At 48.4% G+C, this 27,039-nt stretch overlaps 1 protein-coding gene and 1 pseudogene across 3 annotated transcripts in view; one reads left to right on the top strand and one right to left on the bottom strand.

Annotated features, from left to right (window-relative positions):
- ITGA5 (integrin subunit alpha 5) overlaps positions 1–18,500 on the bottom strand; it is a 67,820-nt gene extending 49,320 nt beyond the window's left edge. The window contains exon 1 of one of the 2 annotated variants that reach the window (XM_081898116.1): positions 18,208–18,500. In XM_081898116.1, the coding sequence (XP_081754242.1) occupies positions 18,208–18,353 (146 nt within the window). In that variant the 5' untranslated portion in view covers positions 18,354–18,500. The remainder of the gene's footprint in view (positions 1–18,207) is intronic. The other variant, XM_081898114.1, reaches the window with a different exon arrangement.
- A 6,335-nt stretch (positions 18,501–24,835) lies between these two features.
- Positions 24,836–25,895, top strand: LOC309362743 (dynactin subunit 6 pseudogene; annotated as a pseudogene). Its single transcript has one exon. The product of its transcript is annotated as a dynactin subunit 6 pseudogene (transcript).
- The last annotated feature ends 1,144 nt before the right edge of the window (positions 25,896–27,039 follow it).

The following is a 27,039-nucleotide window of genomic DNA, read 5'->3' as shown; positions in this document are numbered from 1 at the left end:
CAAACCTTGCGGACCCTGCTGCCCCCTCGGTCAGTCCCCGTGCCTATCAGGCAGGGCGCAGAGGCCTCGCCGTGCGGATACTGACTTCCATGATGCGGCATGGCTTCTGATTGGCTGCAGGAAGCTACTGCAGCCAATCAGAAGCTGTGGATGCCTCTGGGCGCCCCCCCTTCCTTCCCGCTAAGGTGGTCAAGCGGGAAGGAAGCGGCAGCGGTGTGGAGGCTGCCTCTGCTGCCCAGGCCAGTGGTGTGGGTCTGAGGGACAGTGGACCGCCCCCCTCCTGAAAAAGTTTGCTGACCCCTGGGTTAGTCCATCCTTCTCTGGGAGTGGGGAATGGATCATACAAAACAGGGTCAAGAGGTGTCACTGGCAGTGGGAGCAAGCTACTCCTCAGCCGGCAGAGGGCCAACATCCAGGACAGCTCCGAGGACAGGTTTAGCTTCCTCCTGCCTTCGTTATTTGAAGCTGGGAATCACAAGGGAGGAGAGGACTGTTGCACTGAACAGTCCTACCTTGTAGGCTTCTCATAGGCATCTAGTTGGCCATGGCGGGAGCAAGACACTGGACCAGATGGGCACTGGGCTTGATCCAGCTGGGCTTTTCTTGAGTTCTAAGCTTCTTAGCAGGTGGAAAGAGAGATTTTAAATGACACAGCATTGTTTATTCCCATCAGTTGCAAGTCATTGTGTTGTCAAGTGGTAAGATAATAAAGTAGCTGCATGTGTGAACCAGTTTGGTCTGCTACACACAAACACAAAACATTCCCTCCCAACAAATGACACAACAATACCCTTTGGGGGCTGTGACCCTGTCACATCCTCAGGAAGCCAGAGAGTGGGGGGGGGGCATAAGACATAGCACTGTTTGTTTCCCTCAGCACTGTACTGCTCACAAGCCACCTGCTCTCCGATCTCACAGGCACTGCAGCTGCCTGTAAATATTTTGCAGTTCTGGGAATATCAGGCTGCATTGAGTGATCAGGTACTTCTTTCCTTAGGGATGGGGAATCTGTGGCCCTCCAGACAAACTGGGCAGGTAATGGATGGACTACATCTGGAATAGCCAACATATTGTGCTCTAACTTCCTTAAACCCCAGCCAGGGTTGGGGGAATTGTTGTCCAACAACATCCGAATGGCCAGAATATGGGCTCCCCCTGCTCTCTGAGTTACCTGATCTATGTGGCAATCTGCAGGGGTGGGGGGAAGGTTCCATCCTGCAGTTTTCAGCAACTGGTATCCAGAAGCAGGACATTTCATATTGCATGTTAACAGGGCACGAAGAGCCACCCACGGAAAAGCAGTTTGCTTACAAAGAGGTCTGGCAACGCACTGGCGACACTGCTGCAACATCCACATAAGTTCCCAGACTGCCTTCTTGACACAATTCAAGGTGCTGTTTGTAGATTTATAAAGCCACTGAAAGGCTCAGGTCTCACATTCCTGAGAGACTACTCTCTCCCTTATATGTTGTCAGAGCAATGCTGCCTTTCTGACCACATAATCCAGTCTAAGGGGTGTGTATGTGTGTGCATGTACAGACACACACACTTGAAGAATAGCTCAAACAAGATTGGTGTTGGCTGAATCACACACACACACACACACACACACACACACACACACATGCTTGAAACAATGACCTTTAGCATATGCATTTTGTACCACACCTGGGCCCAAAACATCTTGCATGAGCATCACACTCATTGGCAGCCCCCTTGCTATGGAATTTCCTTCCACTGCAGACATGCCAGGTCCCAGGCAGAACATTTGAGACTTTCAGCTGAAACTGTCTCTTTTCCCCAGTGAGTTCTACTTACAAAGCCTTTCTATCAAGTGTGGAGAAACTTCAGCCTTCCGGGTGTTGCTGAAGTACAACTCCCAGCAGTCCCAGAAAGCATGACCAGTAGCCAGGGCAGATGGGATTTGTAGTCCAGCAACATCTAGAGAGGCACGCAACTACAGTCAACAGGAAGCAAGGAAAATGCCTTGTAGCTTAGACATAACCTAGAGGAGCAAGACCCAGAGCTAGGGTGGCTAACCATTTCTGGCCTGATGGGGTAACCTTCTGCCCTCCAGGAAGCAGTACAGCAGCCCCCCCCCCGCCGTCATCCTAGCTTCACCACTGTCCTGGTAGATTTAACTTTTTGCAGGCCCAAATCAAGTTTGCCTTCAAACTTCCAGCTCAGTCAAAACATCTTGATTCAAGAGGAAGAGGAAACTGTGATGTTGCAGGTGTTAACAACAACAACACAGCCTCAAGAGGAAACACATGGGGCATGAAACCTCTGAACATCTATCAAGGATCTTCTGCACATTGCAGAGGCTTCTGGGATATGAAACCTGTGGCTCTCCACATATTGTCGGACTCCCAACTTTCCTCAGCCCCAGCCAACATGCAAAGCAATCTTGCAGCAACCTTCAAAGACTCAACAGATTGATGGTGGCATGAGCTCTTGTGGACCAAAGCCTTGTGTCATTAAATGCATAAGGTGTTACTTTCAACGGGCAGGGACATATATGCATGAGTATGGAAGCGAGCAAAACTGATAAATGGTGGGGCCAAAAGGCCATGAAATGCAAGACACATTGTCTGAAATGTCCAGCAGCAACACACAAAAGCAGAATTGGCAATAGCAGAAACCTTCCTAGCTGACTACTGCTGTAGTGGATTACCACTGTGCTCAACATGTAAGCATCTGAGCTTGGCATAGAAATCTCTATCTCTCTCCACCACACAAATGTAGCACCTTGTGCCCAGCATGGTCTAAGAATTCTAAGAAACCAAAGAGGTCAGGCCAGTTTTGAAATCAGCGGCATTTTCTAAAGGTTCAGTCCCTTATTTTCATTCAAAATGGTGCCCAGCCGTATCCAGCGCAGTTGACAACCTGTTTCTTGATCTTGGGAACTGTAATAACCAACTGCAAAAAGTTGGTTACAGTAGCTCAAGTGGTATCCAAACGCACTGCAAACAAACAAGTTTCTGAAATATAGAGTGGTGTGTGAGAGAGAGATTGCACCCCTTGCATTGCAAGATTTTCCCATCCCACCCACCCCCATTTCCCCTCTATCCCTGTGCAACACACAGATTGCTGTCAACAGAGGAAAAACAACGAATCTGTTCCTCATCCTGCTGACTCAGTGCTGTGGGTGAGTTTTGTTGCAACATGCTTTCAAGGCTACTGCACAGGTGAGGCATTATGGCTGAAGAACTCAAACCTAGATAAGGACTGCATATCTGGAGATCTTGTCTCAGAACTGCAGGTGCCGTGAGCCACAGGTGGGCTGGCTGCAGAGTCAATGGGGTGCAGGGGCAATGACCCATGGGCCAGCTGCTGGAGAAAGAACCACACTGGCCTTGGTCATTAAAGGCACAGAGTCCTTTGCTCCTGCCTCTTAATAAACCAGAAGGCAAAAAGACAACCTTCTGGCAACGTATGCAACACACGCTGCCAGCTTTGTGCAGGTAGGTAGGATTCTAGTGGCTTCCAATATACAGGATTCACTATTAAAGGAGGGTCAAGAAGCATAAGTAGGCGGCCAGCCGAAGGGGGAAATAAATCTGATATGCGGCTCTCTCTTCCTTTCCTGCTGCATGTTCCTGCTGGGGACCATTTGGTCAAATGCCAGGAGTCCAAACAAATCTGACAGTCTGGGGCTGCACCAGCCCTCAGGCCATGGCCATTCCCTAGACCTCTGAAGGCAGCCTCTATTTTCAGGTGGGTGAATCAATAGCCAACAATAAGCAGGGCTGGTTAATCTGCAACCTGCTGGAGAAGCAGCTGGTCCCGCTCTGAGGCCTTTGATGATGATAATGGAGGCAGCAACCCAAGCTGGCACTCCACATCCGTCTCCCTGGGAAAAGGAATGTGGATTATGCTAGGCTGGAGCTGTAAAAAGGAAGATGCAGGGACACTGCTCAGTGGGAAGAGTGCAAAGGTTTGATTCCCCGGCAAATTTTATCCCCAGCATCTCCTGGTAGGGTTGGGAAAGGCTGTTGTAGACAGTACTGTGCTAGATATATCTTAGAGCTATGACAGTCTCCATCACATCTTCAATTCTCCAAAGGAGCGCAGGCCCTGGTTGAGAGCCATGACCCATGGAATCCTATGCACAGCTTGGCAGGGATCAGGGTGGCCAATGGTCTAATTTTGTAGAGGACTGGCATCGTCTGTTCTTAAGGAGAATTCCTCAGTGAGATGGCCTGTGTATATGCACCACCTTCTCAATTCTCCATCTGTTTCACAAATCTGAGGAGATGAAGCCAATAAGGGTCAGCTTGTACTGGCACATATATTATTACCCTGTGGCCACAAAGTTGGATCTTTCACAGATGTGCATCTCTCCACAGCTCTGCTGCCCACCACCTCCTTTTCCTCCTGATCTTGGTCTGCCCTGCTTGCCACTGTTCAACAGAGCCTGTGCAGGCAGTTACAGAGGAATGGAGGAAATCTGCTGTGGCCCCCCCCCCACCAGCATCTGTCACCCCAGCAACTTGCTCACTGTAATAGTAAGGGCTGCCCAGCTTCCAACACCCATCAGCCCCAGCAAGCAAGGCCAGTGGTTGTGGGTGATGGGAGCTGTAGTCCGGAGGGCCCCAACTTCCTCGCCCTTGCCCTGCTCTGTTCTGCTTTGGTCAACCACATCTGGAATACTGTGTCCAGTTGTGGGTGCCGCAATTTAAGAAGGATATTGACAAGCTGAACCGTGTGCAGAGGAGGGCGACCAAGATGATCAAGGGTCTGGAAACAGATCCTTATGAGGAATGGTTGAGGGAGCTGGAAAAGGGGAGATTGAGAGGAGATATGATTGCAATCTTCAAATATCTCAATGGCTGTTCCATGGAAGATGGAGCAAGCTTGTTTTCTCCTTCCCCGGCGGGTAGGACTTGCACCAATGGCTTCAAGTTGAAAGAAAGGAGCTTCCGACTAAAACTGGAAAGAACTGTCTGACAGTAATAACTTTTTCAAGAATGGAAAGGTCTTCCTTGGAAGGTGGTGGACTCCCCGTCGTTGGGAGGTTTTAAGCAGAGATTGGATGGCCATATGCCATGGTTGCTATAGCTGAGATTCCTGCATTGCAAGGAGTTGGCCCTTGGGATCCCCTCCAACTTGACAATCCTATGAATCAGAATGTAAGCTCCTTAAGGGGAAGAGATCTGCCTTTTTGCTTGAGTTTGTCAAGCGCTGGTGGCACGGTGTAAATAAATAAATAAATAAATGGATATGGGGTGCTGCTGTCCCCATGGTCCCCGGAGACGATGGCATCCAAGCATGGACCTAAGCCCTTTGCAGCCAATCCAGACACTGAGCAAGTCAAGCCGGGTTTGCCATGGAGAACCCTTTTAAGAGACAACAGAAGGGGTCTGATTCCAGAGCAACTGAAATCTCACCGGCATGATTAGCACTGTGAGCCCAGCCATTGCCAAGTCATCCTTTGGGTCCCTCCAAAGAAGTCAGTTGGGGCCGGTGAGCATAGATGAAGCAAGCAGCCACAGACATTTGGCACCGAATAAAATACAGAAGCTGTCACAAGGCTGAGCCAGAGGGCTTGCATTTCAACCAAGAAGATGAGAATGGGTGGCAGAGGTCAGGGGCTGAAGTGGGAGAGGTCAGCCAACAGACAGGGGTCAGGAAGAGGTCCTTTCCTGACCTCCCATGCAGGCTGACCTTCGGCCGCAGCTGAGGAGTCTCTTGAGAGGCAGAAGAGATACTGCCTCTTCACAAGTCCTGCCTGTTGTAGTAGTTCTGTTTGTCAGAGTGGAGCCAGAGTGTGAGCACGTCGCAGGCATGCAAGAAGCATCAAGCATACACCAGGCCATAGTTTTGCAGTACAGTATCTGCTTAGCATGCAGAAGGTCCCAGGATGGATTCCCAGCAACTCCAGTCAGCACTTGGAATGCCCCATACCTGAAAGTGTGGAGAGCCACTGCCACTAAGAGTAAACAGTATTGAGCTAGATGGGACAGTATAAGGAAGCTTCCTACATTTCTGTGATAGAATTGGAGCAGCAGCCTAGACCATTTTCATTCCATTACGGCAGCCTTTCCTGGAAATGGACACTGATTAATGTCCCTTCTTTGATGGCAACATCTAAAACTATAAACCTTCTCCTTATTTCCTTTCCTTTCCAGCAATGTGTTGAAGAAGCACAGTCAGTGAGAACTGTTTCATCCAAGCTGCTGTACCTCTTCCAAAATGTCCACAAAACTTTCAATAACACCCACCCACACTTAGTAAAGGTGATCTGCAGAAGACTTAAGAACCTTACTGTGAGTGTTACTACCTTTCCTGGTCTCGTTCCTCAAACTCAGCTGGAGAGAGAGAGAGAGAGACAGGGCTCAAAGCTGCCTCTGGCCTGGTGCCGTCTGGGGTCCTGCCAGCTGAGCAAGGGAGGGAGGAGCACACCCCTGGCTGATGAGCAAAGAGGAAAGCTGGCTCTAGACTAAACCAGGAGCAGACAGAAAGCCATCAAAGCTCTCTTCTCTCCACCCCCTGCCAACTCTGAAGGGTTCTCCCCCTTGAATCAGAGGGAAGGAGTCACTCAACCACATTAGCCAGACTTTCTGCAGCGGGGCTGGATGCCACCAACACCAATGTGACAGTCACTTCTCCTCTCTGTTACTTTAAACTGCCCTGCAAAAGACCCCTCTGCTTCAGCCACCGCTCTTTACTGCACCTTTGGTACCACTGGATTTCCCTAGTCCCATCCCGTCTGCTCTTGGGCAGCCCCCAAAATCTACTCCAAACAACTCCATCCGTGTCTTGCTCTTCTTAAGATGGAGTATAGTATCTCAGAAACAAGTCTCATCAATGCTGTGCACAGTGCTTTGCAATTAATTTATTTCATAAACACACTGCTTGATTGCAAAGAAAACCCCCTCAAAACATTTTACAAAAGGTAAAATAGTAAAATCAAGAAAAATGTACAGCCACACTTTAAAACATACAAAAGTTAAAATACTACAACAAATTAAAATTGCCCCAACTTCCTAAGCATCTGGGTAGGCTTGTCCAAGCAGGAATGTTTTTAGCAGGTGCCAAAAAGAGGACACTGAAGGCGCTTGCTTGGTCTCAATAGGCAGGGAGCTCCAAAATGCAGGCGCTGCCACAGTAAAGAATTGAGTTCTTACAAATGTGGAACAGGGATTATGTGGCACCTGTCATAGTGCCAGTTCCACCGATGGAAGTGGTCAAATGGGTCCATGTAAGGCAAGGCGATCCTGTAGGTAAAGTGGTCCCAAGTTGTTAAGGGCTTTTGACACTCAATAACTTAACCGTAATTGTGCAGGACAAAGGTCTCCTCTGGAAATCCTTTTTATTGCACATTCATGATGCTTTGTGTCCACAGTGCTATACTGGGTTGACCACATGGACCTGCTTTCAATACTGTGCTTGCAAAGGTTTCAGGACACATTTAATTTCCAGTCTGTGCGCCCTACTGCTGAATTCCTGTAACTTTTCATATCACAAATGGTCTGGGTTTTAAGTTGATGCACTGTAGCCCCTCTGGGTGGCAATAGTCAGCATTCAAAATTAGCCGAGCGGTAGTTGCATTTTGCGACTGGCTGGCACCTAGCATCTCCACCTGCCTGGGCAGGTTATTCAAGGGGTCTGCAGGGTAGCGCAGCAGCAAAAGACACATCTTTTGCTGCTGTGCTACCCCGCAAACCAGCTGAGTCTTTGTTTTTTGCTGCTGCCGCACTGCCAAGCAAATCAGCTGTTTTTTGGGGTAGCGCAGTAGTAAAAGATGAATCTTTTGCTGCTACGCTACCCTGCAGACCCCCTGAATCATCCAGCAGCAAAAAATAAAAATACTGCTATCTGTCTTTAAAAAAGAAATCCCCCCCCCACACACAAGTGGTAACTAAACATTCTGTTTTAGCACCCGCAATCCAGGCCCCAGGAGCCATATGGCTCCTAGCTTTTGTATCCCAGTTTCTAACCCTGGCCTGTGTTTGATATTAGCCAAGCATTTTGCACCTGGCTTTTGACCACTTGCGACCAAGTGAAGATGCCTGGGCACCAGGATGGCACCTGACATCTCCACTATCTGGGGATCATTGGATCTGCACTGTTTTCACACACTAATGCCCCACCCTGTAGAATTCTATCAATTATATTTTATCTGCACAATTGGAATGAATTTCTGGAACCAAAATGCTTTTTCTGTGCAGCCTGATCAGGAGCAGTCGCCTTTAAGAAAAAGAGGTCGGCAACAACCTCCCCCCTGCAAACAAGTCACACTGCAATCAACTGAACGTAGCCAGGCAAGCTCAGGACCCCCTAACCTCTTGCATTATCAATACAAATAAATAAATAAATACATAAACAAAGGACCTACCAATGTGATGCTGACACAACCACCCTACACTAATAATACGCAATAGAACGAAAGAACAATACCCCATGTCTCCTTCCCTCAAATGCAAGATGTCTATGGCAAAAGTGTCAATCACTAAATGTGAACCAACTCTGAAAAAACTACAAATTGAAAGTGGAGACAACTGATGTACCTGCTCTTTTCTGTTTGTTTTGTAACACAAAAAAACTTTTAATAAAAACTAGGAATAGAGCAATATATATGTGTGGACGGCCCCTGGATCAAGTGACTTTTCTTCTTTAAGTTCTCAAAGCTCTTAACTGAGCTCAAGGTTGTCATCTGAACAAGCCAGATGTTTACTGATCAATCAACATCAGTCCAGCCTTTGAAAAATATGGCTTTAGAGCCCTCTTGCCCCAAAATGGAAACTAGATGTTCTGTTTTGGTGAACATAACCTTGGCTTAAGGTGCCATCGGGTGCCTAGCTTACATATCTGAGTTTCTAACGCTGCACCCACCATAAAATAGCTCAGGATTGTCTACATCGATTCTCAGCAGCTCTGCGGGGTTTCAGACCAGGAGTCTTTTCAGGCTCTACCTGGAGGTGCCAGAGATCAAACCTAGAACTGAATATTCAAATGCAAAAGACAGCAGCTCCTGCACCTTCAGCTGTTGCCCAGAAGAGGGAATTTCAAAAGTTGGAGCTTCCCGGGCAAACTAAAGCCTCTGAAATTCCTCCTTCCACAAAAATGCAGGAGCCCTGTTCACTTTTATGTCTTGCCACCCTAACCTGGCACCTTCTCCTGCAAAACAAGTGCTCTACTACTGAGCTACAGCCGTCCCTCTACCCCATGGGCCTAGAACCCACAGCCTTGTGGTTTTAACAGCAACATGCCCCTACCCTACCCACTGAACTACCAGACCCAGTGGAGCCTGAAGCTATACAGTGTATTTGTATACACAGCAGCAGCTGCCTTGCTCTGGTTTGGAAGCAGTTTCTTTGTAAAATTGCCATAGTTCCCCCACCCCCAGCTTAAATAAAAACTTAATACAACGTCTTTCAGTGGATCTGGTTGTACTTATTATTGGAATAGCTGCCACATTCAGACACATTTACTATCTGGATAGGCGCAGAAGAGAAGAAGGTAGGAAAGGAAGCAATAAACTAGATTTGTGTGTCCATGCACATACATTTACATGCATGCACACCAACTTCAACATGCACACACCCCCCTCTCAAAAGCAGAGACTTAACTTCCCCTGGACACGGGAAGATCTATTGTGTGTGTATTGCAATGTACACTCAGTGTTTTTCCGAGAGACAAAAGGAGGACAGTGATTTAGCAGGGACAGGAACCATAAAACAGGGACAGCTGGCGCTGAAGCACCAGGCTTGCTTAGCCTGCCAGGAAGTGAATGCTGCGTACAGAACCCACCCCTTGCACCAACCAACCCTTCCTGCAATAAAAAAGCTAATGCTGTCACTTTCCGCCCTGGAATCTCGGCAAGGAACTTTGTTTTGGCGATCCATAAAAAGGTCACATTTGCAAGAGCTGCAAAGAGTTTTGCACTTTTTCCTTTTTTTAAAGCTATGGCTCAGTGGAAGAATATATGCTTACCATGTATAAGTCCCAGATCCAGACCCCTGCAGTTTAAGAGACCTCAGGGAACGGAGCTGAGCAAACACCTCTGCTGGAGATATTGGGAGCGATGCTGCCAGTCAAGAGTAAATAACACTGAGCTAGACTCTGTATAAAGCAGCTTTTGATATGTATTTATGTTTGTTGTCTGTAGTTGATAAGAACCTATTTCCAATTGTCTCCAGAGTCTTGGAGGGCTTATCACATCTTGCCCTAAGTCTCTTGTTTCATTCCGACATTTCATCCTATGTTACAATGGTTGTGAACAAAGATCCACCAGTGTTTGCGGGGGGTAGGGAGAGCACAAGAAACATTTGGACTTTTTACTGGAAAAGTACCTTTTTCACTGAGTTGGGGGAGAATCATGGGCTTGGTCCTCTTTTTTCCTATAGAGGACTTCTGTAGCAAGGGGAGAACCTCTGTGAAGAGCATCATGTGTGTCTACACAGAAGATCTAGTACCATTGAGAAAATGGGTTGCCATTATGTGGCAATACCTGACATTACTGCATTTCAAGGAAATCAAGCCATGTCATTCAGGACAGCCAATGAGACCCCACTCAAAGCACGGAATGATGCTATATCACCATAACACACGACATCAGGACATTACAAAGGACTCATCCATTTAGAACACACAAACTGAAAAACAAATATTTTGAAAGAAGCAGGGGTTGGGGGAGCAAACAAATTACTTTTTAGGGCTTGCCTGTAAGCTGTTAAGAAAGCCTACATCTAAGAGGCTGCATTTGTTTCCCTACAACTGTACACAGCTGAGATCACGACACACGTGTAGAGCAGGAGCTTGAGAAGAGTGATTTTGAGCCTCTGCAGGCTGCTGTGGGTGGGCTTTTTGCTGCATATTCTGCAAGATCTTTTGGTGCAATAATACACATTATGGCTGTCAGGAAAAGTACTCCTGCACTAAAGCAACAAACACAGAACATCACCACCAGCAAAATTTCTAGTACATTTACATTAGTCCAGCAGAAACTTGCAGGATCACGCACTGATTGAAAATGAAGCAGTTTCTCCACCTTGAAACAGTATTGAAGGAGGAATTGCCTAAAACCTCCCCGATAATCACCATGAGGAAAATAACATTTGGAGGGGCCTTTTGAGGGAACAATCCTCTGCTAATTCTGAACTGCCCTTGACCCAGACAGAATGAGCATAACTACATCTTTACTAATACCCTGAACCAGAGATATTAAACATCTCTGAGGGATCCTTGTGGGCCAACTGCCAACTCTTTAGGGTTCAATGCACGTCCCTCCTGTCTCCTGTCCAAATCTAGATCCTAGACCAAAATCTTTTGCCAAGAATTTCAAGCAACAGCCTGGACAAAGACATGCATGGAATGTTCTTTGTCCCTTTCACTTTACGTAATTAATTAGTGACTGCTACTCAGATGCCAAGCCAGCCATTGTGAACTTGTGCAGTACCTGGAAAGGTTGCCACTTCTTAGCAATGACTTAGCAGAGAAATCATTTTCATGGCCCAATGTTGATCTGTTCAAATCTTGTGTCTTGTGCTCAGAATTATAAAATGCTATGAAATGGGTTGCCTGACCAGGAGACCCTCACTGAGCTCTGCAATATGCAGCAGTTAGGACCATCTTGCTGGCTGGATTGTTTCTAGGGAGCCAACCATGGTGGGTTTGTGGTCACTGCACACCTGCTCCAGCTGCTTAGGCAGACACTTCTTTGTCTCAGCCTTGATTTTCTGCAGCTTCGGCCCCCTCAAGTGCAGTATGGAAACAGAGAAGAGGGGAAGGGGAAGATCAGCAGAAAGGAGAGGGCTGTTGGGCATTGCAGTTGAATTTGCTGGTCCTTGCCGAAGAGCCCTGGAATCAGTCAAGGAGCAAAGGCTGTCTGGAAGCTCAAATGTGTGGTGTCAGTGCAAGACCGAGTGCTTGCTCAGAGACACAGAACCTGCTGGAGTCAATTCCCATCAGCCCAAGCCAACATGGCCAATGGCAGGGGATCATGGGAGTTGCAGTCCAACAATAGTCTGGAGGGCACCAGGTTTTCCCAGGGACAGGGGTGTATAGGGTGTTAGGGTAGTGTTTCTAGTGGGGGACACATTGTACTCCTTCTGGGGTGGTCTGCCCACCTTTTTTTTTTTTTTTTTTTTTCATGCATACTTTTTATTAATTTGTACAAATCAAAATACAAATCAAACTATATCAACACTCTTAATGAGTCTGCCCACCTTTGGTCCCCACCCTGCACTCAGCTCCCCTGTGGCTCCTAGAAGCTGCCAGCATGCGACAGCAGCCACACCCCAGGAATGGCTTCGACTGGCAGACTAGACCAGCTGAGGGTAGCTGATGGGTCTCAATCCCTCGGTGAGTTAGGAACTTGCCCTGCATGCAAAGGCAGGCTCTGGTGGATTGAGCGGACCAATAGTGGGTCCAACAGTCAAGAATACATGTGTTGTAGAAGGAAGTGAGGGGCAGGTGGGGCTTGTCAGCCTGGGAATCTGGCCCACCAAGCAGAAAGAAATGCTGATCCTAAACCTCTGCTGCCTTGTGGGATATCTTCAGAATAAAAGGCTAGGTTGTCCAGATTGGAATCCCTAAGGCGATTGGATGGTGCCTTGCACACCTCCTTCCAGCAACTCCTGCAGCCCAGCTGCTGCCAATTGTACTGCTCTCCTTTGAACCACATCAGCAAGGCCGAAAGGGGGAACATCATCTGGGCAGGCCAGGACCTCCACACACACTGTCCAGGCTTGCATCCTGGGGGGGTGGGCACTTCAGTGCTGCTAACACAGCAGTTTAATTTCATCCCTGGAAGCTCCCTCCCTCCGTTGTCTCACAAGACAGATGGATGCCAACAACTCCAGGGGCCTCAAAATAGCACCCATGCTCTCTCTGCCACGGCCTCATTTTATCTTCACAGGCCTGATCCTAAGCTACTGTCAGACTGTCCCCATTCCACACCTGACAGACAGCTATTATTAACTCAGATCCCTATTCTAGTCCAGGAACTTGTGGCTGTTCAGATGCAGTCCCAGCCTGATCTAAGGTGTGTCACAACAGCACCACTATCAACATACAAATATATCTCGGGGTGGGGAACTTACGGCTCTTTGGATATTTTTGCAATCTAACTCGCATCAGCCCCATCCAGCATGGCCAATCACCAGGGGTGGTGGGAGATGAAGTCTAAACTTCTGGAGAATCACATGTTCCCTATCCCTGCTCTATTCCTTCATAGAGAAGCTGCTTGGTATCTTGGGAACACCAGCATCCTACAAGGAGGTGTGAGTGAGAGAACTCATTGCACTCTCTTCTTGACTTCTGGCATGAAGAAAACCAAACAAGCATCCAGATGAAAGATCAAGCAAACTGGACCACAGAACTGTCATATCCACTCATTATCAAGAGTCGCTACAAATGTGACAAAAAAAGAGAAGCCCACGTGTGGGGTAAATAACATGCAACCAGCGCGCACATTATGGCTGGTATATGTGCAATGTGCTACTGAAGGCTGTCCCACCCACCCCTGTAAGCAGCCTGTGGCTTTCCAGTCTGCATGCACATTGTAGCCTATGTGCAAACATCACACATAAAGATCCACAAGCAGGGCTGCATCTTATTTCCTGCATGCAAATGCATCCCGTATATAGGAATGTTATCGCATTTGAGCCAGCCACTGTGCTTGCTAAGCACGGCTGAAAGATCCTCACTCCAAAGTCTGCTTTAGATCTCAAAACACCCTGCTAGTACTCCAAAGACAATCTTGTTTCCTGTGGAGAAGCCTAAACCAGGCCACGGTGGCGGAGAAAACACATCACACACAGCACCGTGCTCTGGCTTTCAGGCAGCCTTCCTAGAAAGTGGGAGCCCGAAGAATCAAGTTGCTGCACATGCCAGCCCATCCCTGCTGAGGCACGAAGGGCCAGGACTCCTGGGATCTATCTCTGTCTCTTGGGGCGAGGAGAGGGCTTGGCGGTTTCAGTGTCTGGCTCAGAGCCAGGGCTCAACACCAAGCAAGGCAGCCTGCCAGATGCCCAGGACGACTGGGCTCTTTCTGAGCAGCGTAATGTTGGGGAGGATGCTACATCTGCTTCTTGCAAGCTCACAGAGGGCAGAGGCCAATGAGAACTTCTCCAGACAAGTGCAAGCACTACTGGGAACTGCCTGAAAAGGAACATCCACCAATTCATATCTGGAATCTGGCATGATGTCACATTAAGTTCCATTTCTGCCCCTCGGCTGCGGGTGGACATCTGACCGAAGGGCGCCTCATTTGCTTCTGCTTGTGTGACAGTGTTACTGGGATGGTATGGATTAAATGGGGGAAATGGGAGGGCATGGGGAGTTTCACCAATCTGGGAGGAGCTAATTTCCCTTTCCTCCCCACAAAAAACAACAACTCGTTGACAAAGAGAATGCAGATAGGCAAGTCCTGAGGGCATGATGGGATTGGTGTCAGCACCTGGCATGCTGGGGCAGCTGCCAGGGCCCAAAGTGATGCCTCCCTTACTTGTTATTTTTCTGGACCAGCACACCCATCAGCTGGATCTAGTCACCAGGCCAATTTCCTGCTAAGTCCCCAACCTAGCATCACTCTGGGTAACCAAGCTGCTACCTTCCAGATGTTGCTGGACTCCTCCTTCCATCAACAGCAACCAGCGTGGCCAATCATCAGCAATGAGAGGAGCTGCAGAGTCCAGCAACATCTGGAGGATAGTGTTGGCTGCAGAGCATTGTGGGAAATTAAAAGAGCGTCCACACCCAGGCTGCTCAGCATTGCTTGACATTCTCAGAGCCCTTTCAGACCTGGAACCAGCCCTGGCTGCATGGAACCAGATACCAGTAAGTGATGGGAGCTGAAGCCCAACATCTGGAGGGCTTCATGTTCCCTATCCCTGACCTCAGAGAGAGGCCATTCTTTCAACAATTTCCAGCACAAACTACACAGAATCGTGCAAGGCCCTCCTTTCCTCCAGTGACCTTCTGGCTCACTACATTAGGTGGAATCTGGGCTTACAAGCTTTATAGGGTGGGGACTATGAGCCTGGGTTTCTTAGCTCTCTTGAAGCCAACACTCTCATCACTGAACTACGCTGGCTCTTCTGAAGCATCAGGCGCCATTTGCCACATTATAAGGGCGTGTCCCAAGTACCGCTCATGGCAGATTAGTTACTGCTTGCTTGCTTTCTTTTAATGCTCAGAAACCATTCTTTTGTCTACACAATCAGGGGATGTTGAATGAAACTTGGAAGGGTGGAGTTTTTCCTTCCCAACTCTCCTCTGGTGCACTTTTGTGAGCGAGGGGCAGCTCTCATCTCAGGGTATACAGCATATATTCCCTGTGTGTCAATTAGAAGAGAGTGCAAACCTAGGCATGTATACAAGTTCAGAGATTTTCAAGCTGATTGCATGCATGTTTACTTGGGAGGGTGTCCCAGTGAATTAAATGGAACTTATTCCAAGCCACTGCACACTGTATTGCACCAACATTTAAAGGTCCTTCTGGAAAGCTGGGCCAAAAGGAGATATTTGGGACTAAATCCACTACACAGCTAGTGGGCTCCTTTGGGTGGAAGGACAGTATATAAAACTTAAGAAATGATATACCGGTATTTGAATGTGTACTGTTGGTGGCACTAGTTGAAAACCTAAGAGAAGTTAGGTAACGTATTTTTCCATGTACAAGATGACCTTTTTCTGAATTTTTTGTGATAAATTGAGGGTCCTCTTAATACGGGTTAATATGCTAAGTAAGCAAGGGCTGGTGCTGTGGCAGTAGCAGGGAAATGTCAGAGAGGAGGCTGCTTAGCCGCTCTTCCCGGCTTAGAAAGAGTATTTGGTGAGTGCCACTATGCGGTGTATTACTGGGGGCTCATTGAAAAGCTGCTCAACAGCTCAGCGAACTTACAAAAGAATAAATAGGGGTTGTCTTATACATGGGGTTGAGTTATATATGGAAAAATACAGTAATTTTAGACCACAGATTTATTAGTTGTAATGGGGAAGCCCTTAATTAAACATTTCAATTATCACGTCCTGATCTAATGGCAGGGGTGCCAACTTGAATAAAATATTGGAGGGGCAGGTAAACCCTGTCCCACACAGGGCCGTCTTTAGCGTATGCAGCGCCGGGTGCAAAAAACTGCCCAGCGTCCCCAAGGAGAGCATTTCCCACAGAGGCTTGGGAGGGAAGCTTTGTGTGAGCAGCGTGCATGCGCTGGGCAGGCCTCTCAACGGCCCGCCAATCCCACGTGCGCAGGAGGGCAGCACCCGCAGCAGAAAAGCCTGCAGTGCTCCAACGGGCTCTGCTCTGCTCGGCAGCGGCTGTCGGCTGGCCTGGCTCTTCAATCCCCAGACTCCAAATCTCGGACCCAGACTCTGGGCCTGGCGCCCCTAAGAGCCCAGCGCCCGGATGCCCTGCACCCCTAGCACCTATGGGTAAGCCGGCCCTGGTCCCACATAATCAATCACATGTCATGGCACACACACAACATTGGAATGGCAATGCCCACCAATGGGTTTGGCTCTTTCGTTGAATTTTTTTTGGGGGGGGCTTGAAACCTGTCTAATGGCACCACTGGAACATCCCACCCACTTGCCCAGCAGCAGCAGCAGCTCAGTTGGGAGGTGGAAGAAGTCTCTTACGTGCACATGTGCCCCCACCTGTACTCCCCTTTGTGCCACATGACCCACCCCACCTCTGACTTGCGCAAGCCTTCCAGACTTCTGGTGTGTGCACGAGCAGGAGGAGCTGCCCTACTCAGCTTGCACCCCCTTGTCACAGACGGAGAGATATTCAGTCACAATATTCCCACTGTCTCAAGCAACATCCTTTCTTTTCCGATGACCATACCAGGATGCGGATGTGTCCTCGACACCCGACCCTCTAGATGCCTTGAACATCCTGGCCAGAGAGGAAGGAGGTCTGAGCATGCTTTCTTCTGCTAGACGCCCTCCGCGTGGGCAAGTCTGGCCGTCAAGTCCAGGGAGGATTAGCTGGATGCTCTGCTCATCAGCCACCACATAAGATGCTTTATACTGAGTCAGACCACCGATCCCTCTAGCTCAGTACTGTCTACACTGACTGGCAGCAGCTCCCCTGGGGGTTTCAGAGAAGCAATCTTTCCCAGCCCAACTAAGGATGCTAAAGAATGAACACCTGGGACCTGCTGCGTCCAAAGCAGATGCAAATAAGGCCCCTCTCTCAAATGTGGGAAAGGACATCCAGAGCAGGATCTTCAGCATTTTGCCTTGACAAATTCCTCCCCACCCACCTGCCCATTCCCCCAAAACACCATATGAAAAGCCTGAGGGGAGCAAGGAAAGTAAGTACAGTAACTTTGCTACTTCACTAAGCACACCTGTGTGTGTGTGTGTGTGAGAGAGAGAGAGAGAGAGAGAGAGAGAAGAGAAGAGAAGAGAAGAGAAGAGAAACAATCAGACTCCCACCCTCCTTCTCCGCTTTGTCCCAAGCTAGAGACCCACTTCCCTAGTCCTGGTCCCGACAAAAGGTTTGGTACCGACTGTGTGTGTGTCTCTCTCTCTCTCTCTCCACCCCCAACTCCAGCTCATTCAACCCCAAGCCGATCCCCTTCTTCTGTTCTCCCCCCCCCCCCCCAATCTCTGGAACAAGAGCGGCGGGACGGAGCTCCGATTACAGGAAATGCTTCGTTGGGAGCCTGTTGGGGGCGCACGGAGAGCGGCGAGGCGAGGGGGGCGCGCACGGAAAATCCTCCCGTCTCGCCTGCGGCGGGCTGGGCCAGCGCGCGTCTCTCCCGCGGAACAGCAGCAGCGGCGCCGTCGCCCGAGGGGAGTGCGCGGGGCGGAGATCCCGAGTAACGGGAGCGGGCTGGGAGGAAAGGCACCAGGCGGGGCACGGTGGGTCTGCAACCACTTAGTGGGGCTGGAAGAGGGAACGGGCGGCGGGCCAGCCGAGGGAGGGGGGCGTGATTTGTGGAGTCGTGCGGGGCGGGGGGGGGGAGTGGAGAGAGAGAATACACTTTCCGAAGCCAATTCAATCGGAGCCAATTCCATTTCGTTTCCCTTTCTAACTTCTTATCCAAGCTTTGCTAAATCTCCTGCACCTTGGATGATGTGCGCGCACGTCCCTCGATCAAGTCTCCCCACCTCCACTCCCATTTTCACAGACAATCCGAATTAATGCGGGGGCGTATGTGAAGAGAGTGAAAGTTGTCCCGCTGTGCCCCTCCGCAAAAAATATACACCCACCAAGTGTGTCCCCCGGCCCTTGCCTCGCCTTACCTCTGCGCGTCCGAGAGGTAAAAGTCCACCGAGAAGCCAAAGGAGCTGCCGGGGGGGCCGCGGAAAAGCGCCGGCGCCTCGGCGTCCAGGTTGAAGCCCCAAGCGCAGGGCACGCCGAAGAGGAAGAGCAGGGCCCGGGGCAACATAGCTGGGCCTGGGGGTGCGGGGTGGAGAGAAGGGGGGCTCGGTGGATGGGCTGAGAGGCCGGAGCAAAATCCCAGCCGGCGCTCCGGATGGTCGCTCGCCCAAGTCTTCTTTCTCCAACCCGCCCGGAACGTGAGTGCTCCGGAGGCTCGCCGCCTCCCCTCCCTCCCTCCCTCCCTTGCCCGAGAATGACTCACAAAAAGGAGGAGTCTCCCGCCCGCCCCCACCTCGACGGGACAGGGGGTGGGCAGGATGGATCTCATTAAACTGCCAGCGCTGCGAATTTGGGAGGGGAGCCAGGAACAGCTCTGATGAATATTTGGAAAAAGTTTGGAGTTCTAGATTTGGCTTTAAACTCCCACACACACCTAAAAACACACAAAACAACAACCGCGCGCGCGCGCGCACACAAAGCGAGTTCTCCCCCCCAAAAATTAACTGCTCCGTTTTGCAAGCGGCGGTAAAGTTCTCCGGTTTTGCAAGAACTGATGATGTCACATTGGGGTTTTCCTTGCTTGAAGGAAATCGAGCACTCTGTGCCAATTTTTTGGGGTCGAAAGGGTTTGGTTGTGATTGGTTGCCCTGCGTTACCATGAAAACGCAGTTAAGAGTCAACCGAGTGAAACGAAATTTAATAAACCGAGTCAGGTTTTAACTCCCCGCCCCTCAAATAAAAATCTAGAGGGCTGTGTTTGAATTGGACAGGGTTTTTTTTTCGGGGGGGGTGTTGCTGGAGCAGAGGGATGCCCCCAAATCCTAAAGTGTTCGGATAACCAGGAGCTGGCATAGAGGAGAGTGCCATTTGCATGACGATGGGGTTCTAGACAATCTGATCACTGTATTAAACGCATGTGTCTAATAACCAGATTTGGACAACCCTGCCCACTCCCTTGCACCAAGTTTTCTCTCCCAATGATACATTCGCTGACTTAAACGCATTTGAACGATCAGGCAGCCCCCAGTGGCTCTGTTCACAGGTCATCTCACTTCCTGTTACCCTCCAAATGTTGTTGGATTCCAGGGGCAAGGCTGCATTCACACTGTGCCCAGCTTGAAGGAGCATGTGAAGCACACCCCCCCCGAGAATTCTGGGCACTGTAGTTTATCCAGTACAGTGGTACCTCGGGTTAAGTACTTAATTCGTTCCGGAGGTCTGTTCTTAACCTGAAACTGTTCTTAACCTGAAGCACCACTTTAGCTAATGGGGCCTTCCGCTGCCACTGCACCGCCGGAGCATGATTTCTGTTCTCATCCTGAAGTAAAGTTCTTAACCCGAGGTACTATTCTGGGTTAGCGGAGTCTGTAACCTGAGGTACCACTGTAGTTTATCACCACAAATGCCTCCTTTGTTCTGTTATAACAACAATGGCGCCCACCTGAGAGGGGCCAGAACTGAGTCCGGTGAGTTCCAGCTGATATAAAGCCCTGAGATTATCCCTTGCAGAGTCACAACCCCCACCAGCCCTTCACAAACTACAGTGCCCAGGATTCTCTGAGTGAAAATGTGTGCTTTAAAAGTACAGTGTGCACACAGCCCACGGCATCCAAATCTTTCTATTTGGAGAAGCCATCGCTCACTGAGCTAGGCACCCTCTCCTTTAATCAGTGCAAGGATACGAAACCTACATAGCCCTTCAGATGTCATTGGACTACAGTTCCCATCATCTCTGATCTTTGGCCATGCCTAGTGGGGCTCATGGGAGTGGGAGTCCCAACCACATCTGAGAGGCAGAGATGGTTAACAGCTCCCAGGTTAAAATCCTATGCACACTTTTTCTGGGTATGATCTCTCTTGAATGAGGTTCTGAGGAGACATATAGTGCTGTCAGATTGTGATCTGTTTAAAATTGAGATTTGGGGATATTATTTATTTATAAAAAAAAGAACAATAAAATAAAAGCAATACACTAGCTTCCTAAGAGGTCTCCTTGGTTTAAAACTTTAAAAAAGAAGTGAGGCTTTTTCTAATGCTTCATCACACACATCATTACATCTATAGCCTTGTTATGAGGGAACTGACAATGGTACTCTGCACATGTTTAGGGGCACTCCAGGACTGAGTCCCTTTGTTCCAATTAAGTTTTACTGTATTCAGCATAAGGAAGGAAGTTTGGTCAGATTGGAAAACCCTTATTTATCTTCGGATTCAGGAATTTACCTCTTATCAAGGCAGAATTGGAGTTGGTTAAACCAGTAACTAATGAGACATCTCTTCTCCTGCTTCTAAATTCTACATCTAGGCATTTGGGGTTGGCAGGATGCAAGTTCTGTATAGTCCTGAAGAGGTGCAGGTGCCCTGTTTAAGTAAGGTGATGTCAGCGATGGAGGGTACTGCTTGAATTACAGAGGAGAGGCGGAGGATGTGCAGCCCCTTGTCTAGTGCACTGCACATCCCCAGCTCCTGTTTTTAGATAGTGTTTATACCTATGACCTCACAGTGGCAGTGGCATGCAGTGACATTTTTCATAGAGGAACAGTTAGGGCCAGAGGCTTGTGGGGGCAATGGGGGAGATGTCGTGCACATGACCACTGCACCTCCCTCCCTGGGCTGGGCAGAAGCTTCCTGGGTTTTGGGAAGGAGGTGTCAGGCTTTAATACTTTAATATTCTAATTTACCAGGAGCATTTAGAGGAGTAGCCTAGTCCCCCTAGTCCACTGACCCCATGCCACTGGTCAGTGAGTGAGGAACCTGTGGCTCCCAAGGTGTCGCTGGACTCCAGCTCCCATTAGCCCCAACTAGCATGGCCAATGATCAGGGATGATGGGAGCTGGAGTCCAGCGACATCCAGTGAGCCACGGGCTAGCCACTAGGTAGCATCAGGTAGATTTTACCCCTGCATGAGACAAACGGCTACAACTGAGCGGTAAAATGCAGGTTTTCCCAGGGAAAGTGTCAGGACAAAAAAACACACACACTACTTTGGCACAGAATCATAGAATGGAGCTTTTAAACCCAGAACCGTGTCTAGAAACACAGCACAAAAGGAAGTTTGAGGGAGCCCTGAGGCAACTAACCCCTGTCCTCCTGACCTTGTACCTGAAATATGGTGATAATAATGCTCTGCCCTACAGGACTGTTCTGGTGAGGCTGGAATCATGTTCTGCTGAGTCTTCAGCACTTTTGGAATGAACTATCTCAATGCCAAACGTTATGACTGAAAACCCAGTGTATTCCAAGTTTTTGAGAAAGGCACTCTGCACGCATGTAGGAGGATGCCTCTTCCTTCCTTCCTTCCTTCCTTCCTTCCTTCCGTCCGTCCTTCCTTTCCGAATGACACTGTGCACAGACATTCAAAGCAGAGGAAGAGCCATAGCTCAGCGGTAGAGATTCTGCTTTGCATGCAGAAGCTCCCAGGTTCGGTCCCTGCCGTCTCCTGGCAGGACTGGGAATGTCCCTTGCCCCTGCAGAGACATTCACAGCCAGTGCAGACCATTCTGAGGTAGGTGCCTGAATAGTCTGATCTGATCTAAGACAGGATGGGGGGTGACAGGGCATCAGAAGGCAGCAATGTTTTCCCATGCTGCTTTGCATCTGAGTCAGGTGTGGGGATCCATGGCACCTGTGTTTGGGCCACACAATCTGCAGGCTCTGGGAATAGATTCTCATACCCACCAGGCAGCCTCACAATGTTCCCCGAGGCTTTTGCCTAAGCAAATGTTTTGCAACATTTGGAAGGGTGTGTGTGTTGCTGTTATTATTTTCCATGATCTCAGTTAGTCAGAGTCAAATGCAGAATCCTGCCTGCTGACACCCCGCCCTGGGGCTTGACTAGGAAAGGATGGACAAGCAGACAAAGCCTCGCCTGCTGGAGCTTGGAGAACTTGAGAGGCGCATCCTGCCCTACTGGGCTGACGACTTCCTCACCTTTACTTTTCTAGCGCTAGCTCAGTCCCCCCGTTTGGGGAGATCTGGGCAACCATCCATTTCTGCAGCATTCTGCCAAGTTCTCTTCTCTTTTTTTAGTCCTCCATGAGAAATAATAATAAAGAAAATACCCCGTGTGAGCACGACACTCTTTCTCTCAATACGAAGTAACCCTTGGCCATCTCCTCACTTCTGGACCTAGGAGAGTCAAGGCTTGCGTCTAGGCTGCCCTGTGTGGTTTTAAGGAAAACTTTTTCAAAACTAAATGCAGGGCACTCCTTTCTCTACTGAAAATCTAAACAACTGGGGTCATTACTCATATTTTCCTTTCATGGATCCTATAGTATCCATGGGTGGTAGGCAAAATACAAAAGAAAATCTTTTCCTTTTTTATTTATACTTTTTAAATTTATACATTTCATTAATTTTACAATCCGTTTAACATTTCAAAATCTGACTTCCTTCCCCCTTTCTGTAGTTCCTTAATTTTTTTCATATCTTCTGCATATCCAAATTCATTTAATTTACTTGTTTAATTATCTACTGTAAATATATACTCTTATAAAACTGCAGGTTATTACAATAATCCTGCTCATGTTTTTATCTGTTTACAATTTATCTGTTTCCATTCTTTTTTAAAGAGTTTGTTATTTTGGTTTCTTATTCTTCTGGCACGTTTCACCATTTCTGCATATTCCATAAGTTTTTGTATCCATTCTTCCTTTTCTAGGACTTCTGCTTCTTTCCATTTCCTGTCATGGAGAAGAGTGCTTCACCTGTTGAATTTTCACCTGCTGTAAAGGGCCCTTGTCTACTAAAAGAAGTGACAGCAGCTTGCTCTCCCTCCCCTTGGAACTACAGATTAATCTGCAGTCCCCTTCAGTGGTTAATAATGTTAATTTAAAGTGAAGAGCACAAAAAGGGGGCTGCTAAAACAAGAGAAACAAACACCCCACACCACCTTTTGAATCAGTCAGAAACTACACCCTCCCCATTCCCTTTCCAGATACTAACACCAAAGCCAGGAATTCTGGCTCCAAGTCTCTGCCCTGCCTCTGATTGTTACTGGAATGGCCTCCATAGCTCTGAAAAATGCTTTGGCAGCTCACTTGGGTGTGTCTGTTGACATTTAGGAGAAGTGATTTCATTTGTCTTATTATTTATTGATACTGAGCCATCAACATCCCTGGCACTTTTCTTTGCATGTTTCATTGGTAAGTGACGTGCCTGATCATCCCGCTGCAAGGTGTTTGTCCCAGGGAGGTGACGGTCCGTGCCAGGGGTCCAGTATGTCGGCAGAACCAGAGTCTGACCATGAACAGACCACTCAGCACAATTTCTGACCTGCCAAGCGGGACACCAGCTGCCTGCAGGGCCTCCCCACCTTCAGGCAGGGGCTCAGCGCCCCCACCCCAAGCCTACCTTGCACTCCAAAAAACAAAACAGAAGAGGCTTCCTGCATTACAATCTCATCACCAGACATGCACCATTAAATATCTTGGTGCTACAGCATGTGGGCTGAGGGCAGCTGCTCAGTTGTAACATATAGCAAAATAATAATAATAATAATAATAATAATAATAATAATAATAATTGTATCCCATGTGAGTGTGTGTGTGTTAAACTTGCTATCTATGTAACTGAGGTGACTAAACATAGTTGCAGGTAATGCGGCCCTTGGCCTCTTGCTCTCACTACTGCATTTCCATACTTACTAATAAAGAACGACGGGTAATTCAAAAGCTTGTATGTATACCCCTACATTAAATGAAGCTGGCTCCCACACACAACCACAGGGCAGCATTTTAGCTATTTTGTGAGTTTCCCGTCATAGGACAGAATTCCCCCCTCATTCTGGAAGAGGGACCACTTCCCACCAGGCTTTGTACTTGTAGGCAATTCCTTTGGAGGAAACCAAAGTAGCAGCAACCCCTCTTTCTCTTCAGCTGCGCACACTGCTTAACGTCCTCTCACATCCGCTTCGGCTGTGGATGGCTTCATTTTCCATTTCGCCAGCCCTCCTTAATTGAGTCCAAAGGTTCTGGTTTTTGTTACTCCAACTGTCTTCTCCTCCCATCGCTGAGAGTCCCTCTGTCCTCTCTAGAATGGTTCTGGGCGGCTGCAATAAACACGCGTCATTCCAAAGGTGGCCACTAGGGGTCAGCTTCACTTGGCGCTGCAGCATGTTGACTTTCACACCTCACCCCCCATTTCCTTTGGGGGCTCAGGGTGTGGTAGATGGCATTCCACTGAGCAGCTACTCAGAGGCAGCATGAAGACCTAATCTTGCTCTGGCATCCTGGGAAACCAAAGAGAAAGAAACTGTAAGCTGCAAACAGACGTCTTTATCTATGAACCAGAATCTGAGTTAGGATTCATTTGCTTTGGAAAGCCGATACAACTGCTGTTCCTTTGATACAAGGCGCTTGCGCACCCACAAAATCATTGGACCAGTGCAGATACACCCACAGTTACCACAGGTGCCTACATCTGTGCTGGGGGGGCGGTAGTGCAGAATCAATCTGCGATGAGCTTTTATTTTTGGAAGAAAGCTGCTTTCTCAAGAAGGCAGGCGGAAATATGCAGTAGGTCTTGCCTGTGTGTTGCCTGTGTAGTGTTCTAAGAATTTAAGGTCTCAAATATATAAATTAAATGTACAAGGCAAACACGTACATAAATCCATAAACCACATATTTGAAACAGTACAGTCCTGAAACCATTTTGACTCTCCCAAAGTGACCAAATGTTTCTCTGCAAGGAGGGAAGAAATGGAAAAAAAAACCCTCCCCATTGTCTTTGTGCCCACAAATCCTGCCTTAAGGGCACATTTAAGGTGTGAATAGGGTGAGCCTGTGAACTGTGACCTAGATTCAGGAATTAAGTAGTTATAATAACAAAAGAGTGGCCAAAAGGAGAGGGCGGGCAAGATGGCAGAGAAGGCGCAGAAGAATGTAAAGACTGCTCCTGGAGCTGCTGTCTGTGTCCAGAGTGAAATCAAGGGTGATGTGACAATTGGGCCTAGGATCATTGCAGAAGCTGGATCAATAGTAACTGGGGAAGGTAACCTCATAGAAGAACAGGCAGTGATCATAAATGACTATCCTGAAAACATTACCCTTGATACAGAGGAGGTTGGAGCCAAACAATGTTGGCACCAACAATGTCTTTGAAGTTGGCTGTTATTCCCAGGCAATGAAAACAGGAGACAACAATGTAACTGAGTCCAAAGCATTTGTGGGTAGGAACGTGATTTTGACGAGCGGCTGCATCCTTGGAGCCTGCTGAAGTGTCAACACCTGCGAAGTCATCCCTGAAAACATGGTCATCTGTGGAGCTGACTGTCTTTGGCGAGTGCAGACTGAGCGGCCTCAGCCACAAACATTGCAGCTGGACTTCCTAATGGAAATCCTGCCAAACTATCACCATCTTTAAAAAGCCATGAAACCAACTGAAGAGCTGAAGACACCCTTCTCCCAGCATGCTTACCAGAACTGCAATGCTTTCAGGACTCTTGTGTCCGCAAGAACTATCTCACTTAACTTACATGCTCATTCATTCCACTGTGCAACATAATGTTATTTATGAAAATGATGAAAAACTAAAAAGAAAAAAGAGTGGCCAAAACCCAGATAATGCAATCAGGTAACTTGCCAGACAGGAGATAAACAACACACTCAGGATTCTGTTGTAGTCCACCCCCTGTGATGTGTGTATGATGTATTGGGGGAGGTGGTCCTGGGCTACAGCCCTTCTGTGATGGATGGATGTATGATGTTTCTGGGAGTGGTCTGGAGTTTGAGGGTGGGCAATTTAAAAAGTCTATATAAGGGCAGGCACACCTTTGTTCGGGGTCCTCCTCCTTTCCTGCGTGTGAGGGGAGCACCCAGTTGCAACTGCTTTAATAAAGATCAGGCTTACTAGCTGCTTTACTTCTCAATATTCTCTGGTTGGCCTCTGTTATTTTCTCTGACCGATGGAGAACCTACAAAGGACTCTGTAAGGGCTATTGTGTCCCCCATAAGGGAATCAGGGCATATTTTGTTTACAACAGTAGATAAGAAAGCATTCAGTCCCCATTGATTCTAGAAGAAAATGCCATGCAGACACAGCTTGAGTCAGACCATTGGTCCATCTGGCTAAGTACAGTGGTACCTTGGGTTACATATGCTTCAGGTTACAGACTCCGCTAACCCAGAAATATTACCTCAGGTTAAGAACTTTGCTTCAGGATGAGAACAGAAAACATGCTCTGGCGGTGCGGCAGCAGCGGGAGGCCCCATTAGCTAAAGTGGTGCTTCAGGTTAAGAACAGTTTCAGGTTAAGTACGGAGCTCCGGAACGAATTAAGTACTTAACCCGAGGTACCACTGTACTGCCTACTCTGACTGGCAGCGGCTCTCCAGGGTTTCTGTCCCACCCCAGCCTGGAGATGCCAGGGATTGAACCTGCAACTTTTTGCATGAAAGATGGTGTTCTGCCCCTGAGCCACAGCCCTTCCCAGCAGTGGGGGGGGGGGCAGATACTGCAGTGTGTGTACCTGCATCCACTGCCGTGGATCTGATGCTCACATGCCCTCACCACTATTGGGGGGGCGGGAACTCTGTTGCAATGGGAAATAAGGATCTTCTTTGCTTTTCTTCTGCTGATTCCTGCCTCCATCCATTCTTCTCTTACCAATAATGGACTTAGGGGATAATGTGTCCCTTGGAGGAGCTGGGCTGTAAAAGCCAACCCCCAATTTTTGTATAACACCACTGCCCCGCCCTGCCCCATTCCAGACCTAGTGCATGTCAATGCCCCCACAGGCAGGAGGTGGCGCAGAAG

Source organism: Podarcis melisellensis (assembly GCF_964234715.1).
Source record: "Podarcis melisellensis genome assembly, chromosome: 2".
NCBI lineage: Eukaryota > Metazoa > Chordata > Lepidosauria > Squamata > Lacertidae > Podarcis > Podarcis melisellensis.
The sequence above is the reverse complement of the archived record's forward strand: the minus strand, read 5'-3'. Positions and strand labels throughout refer to the sequence as shown.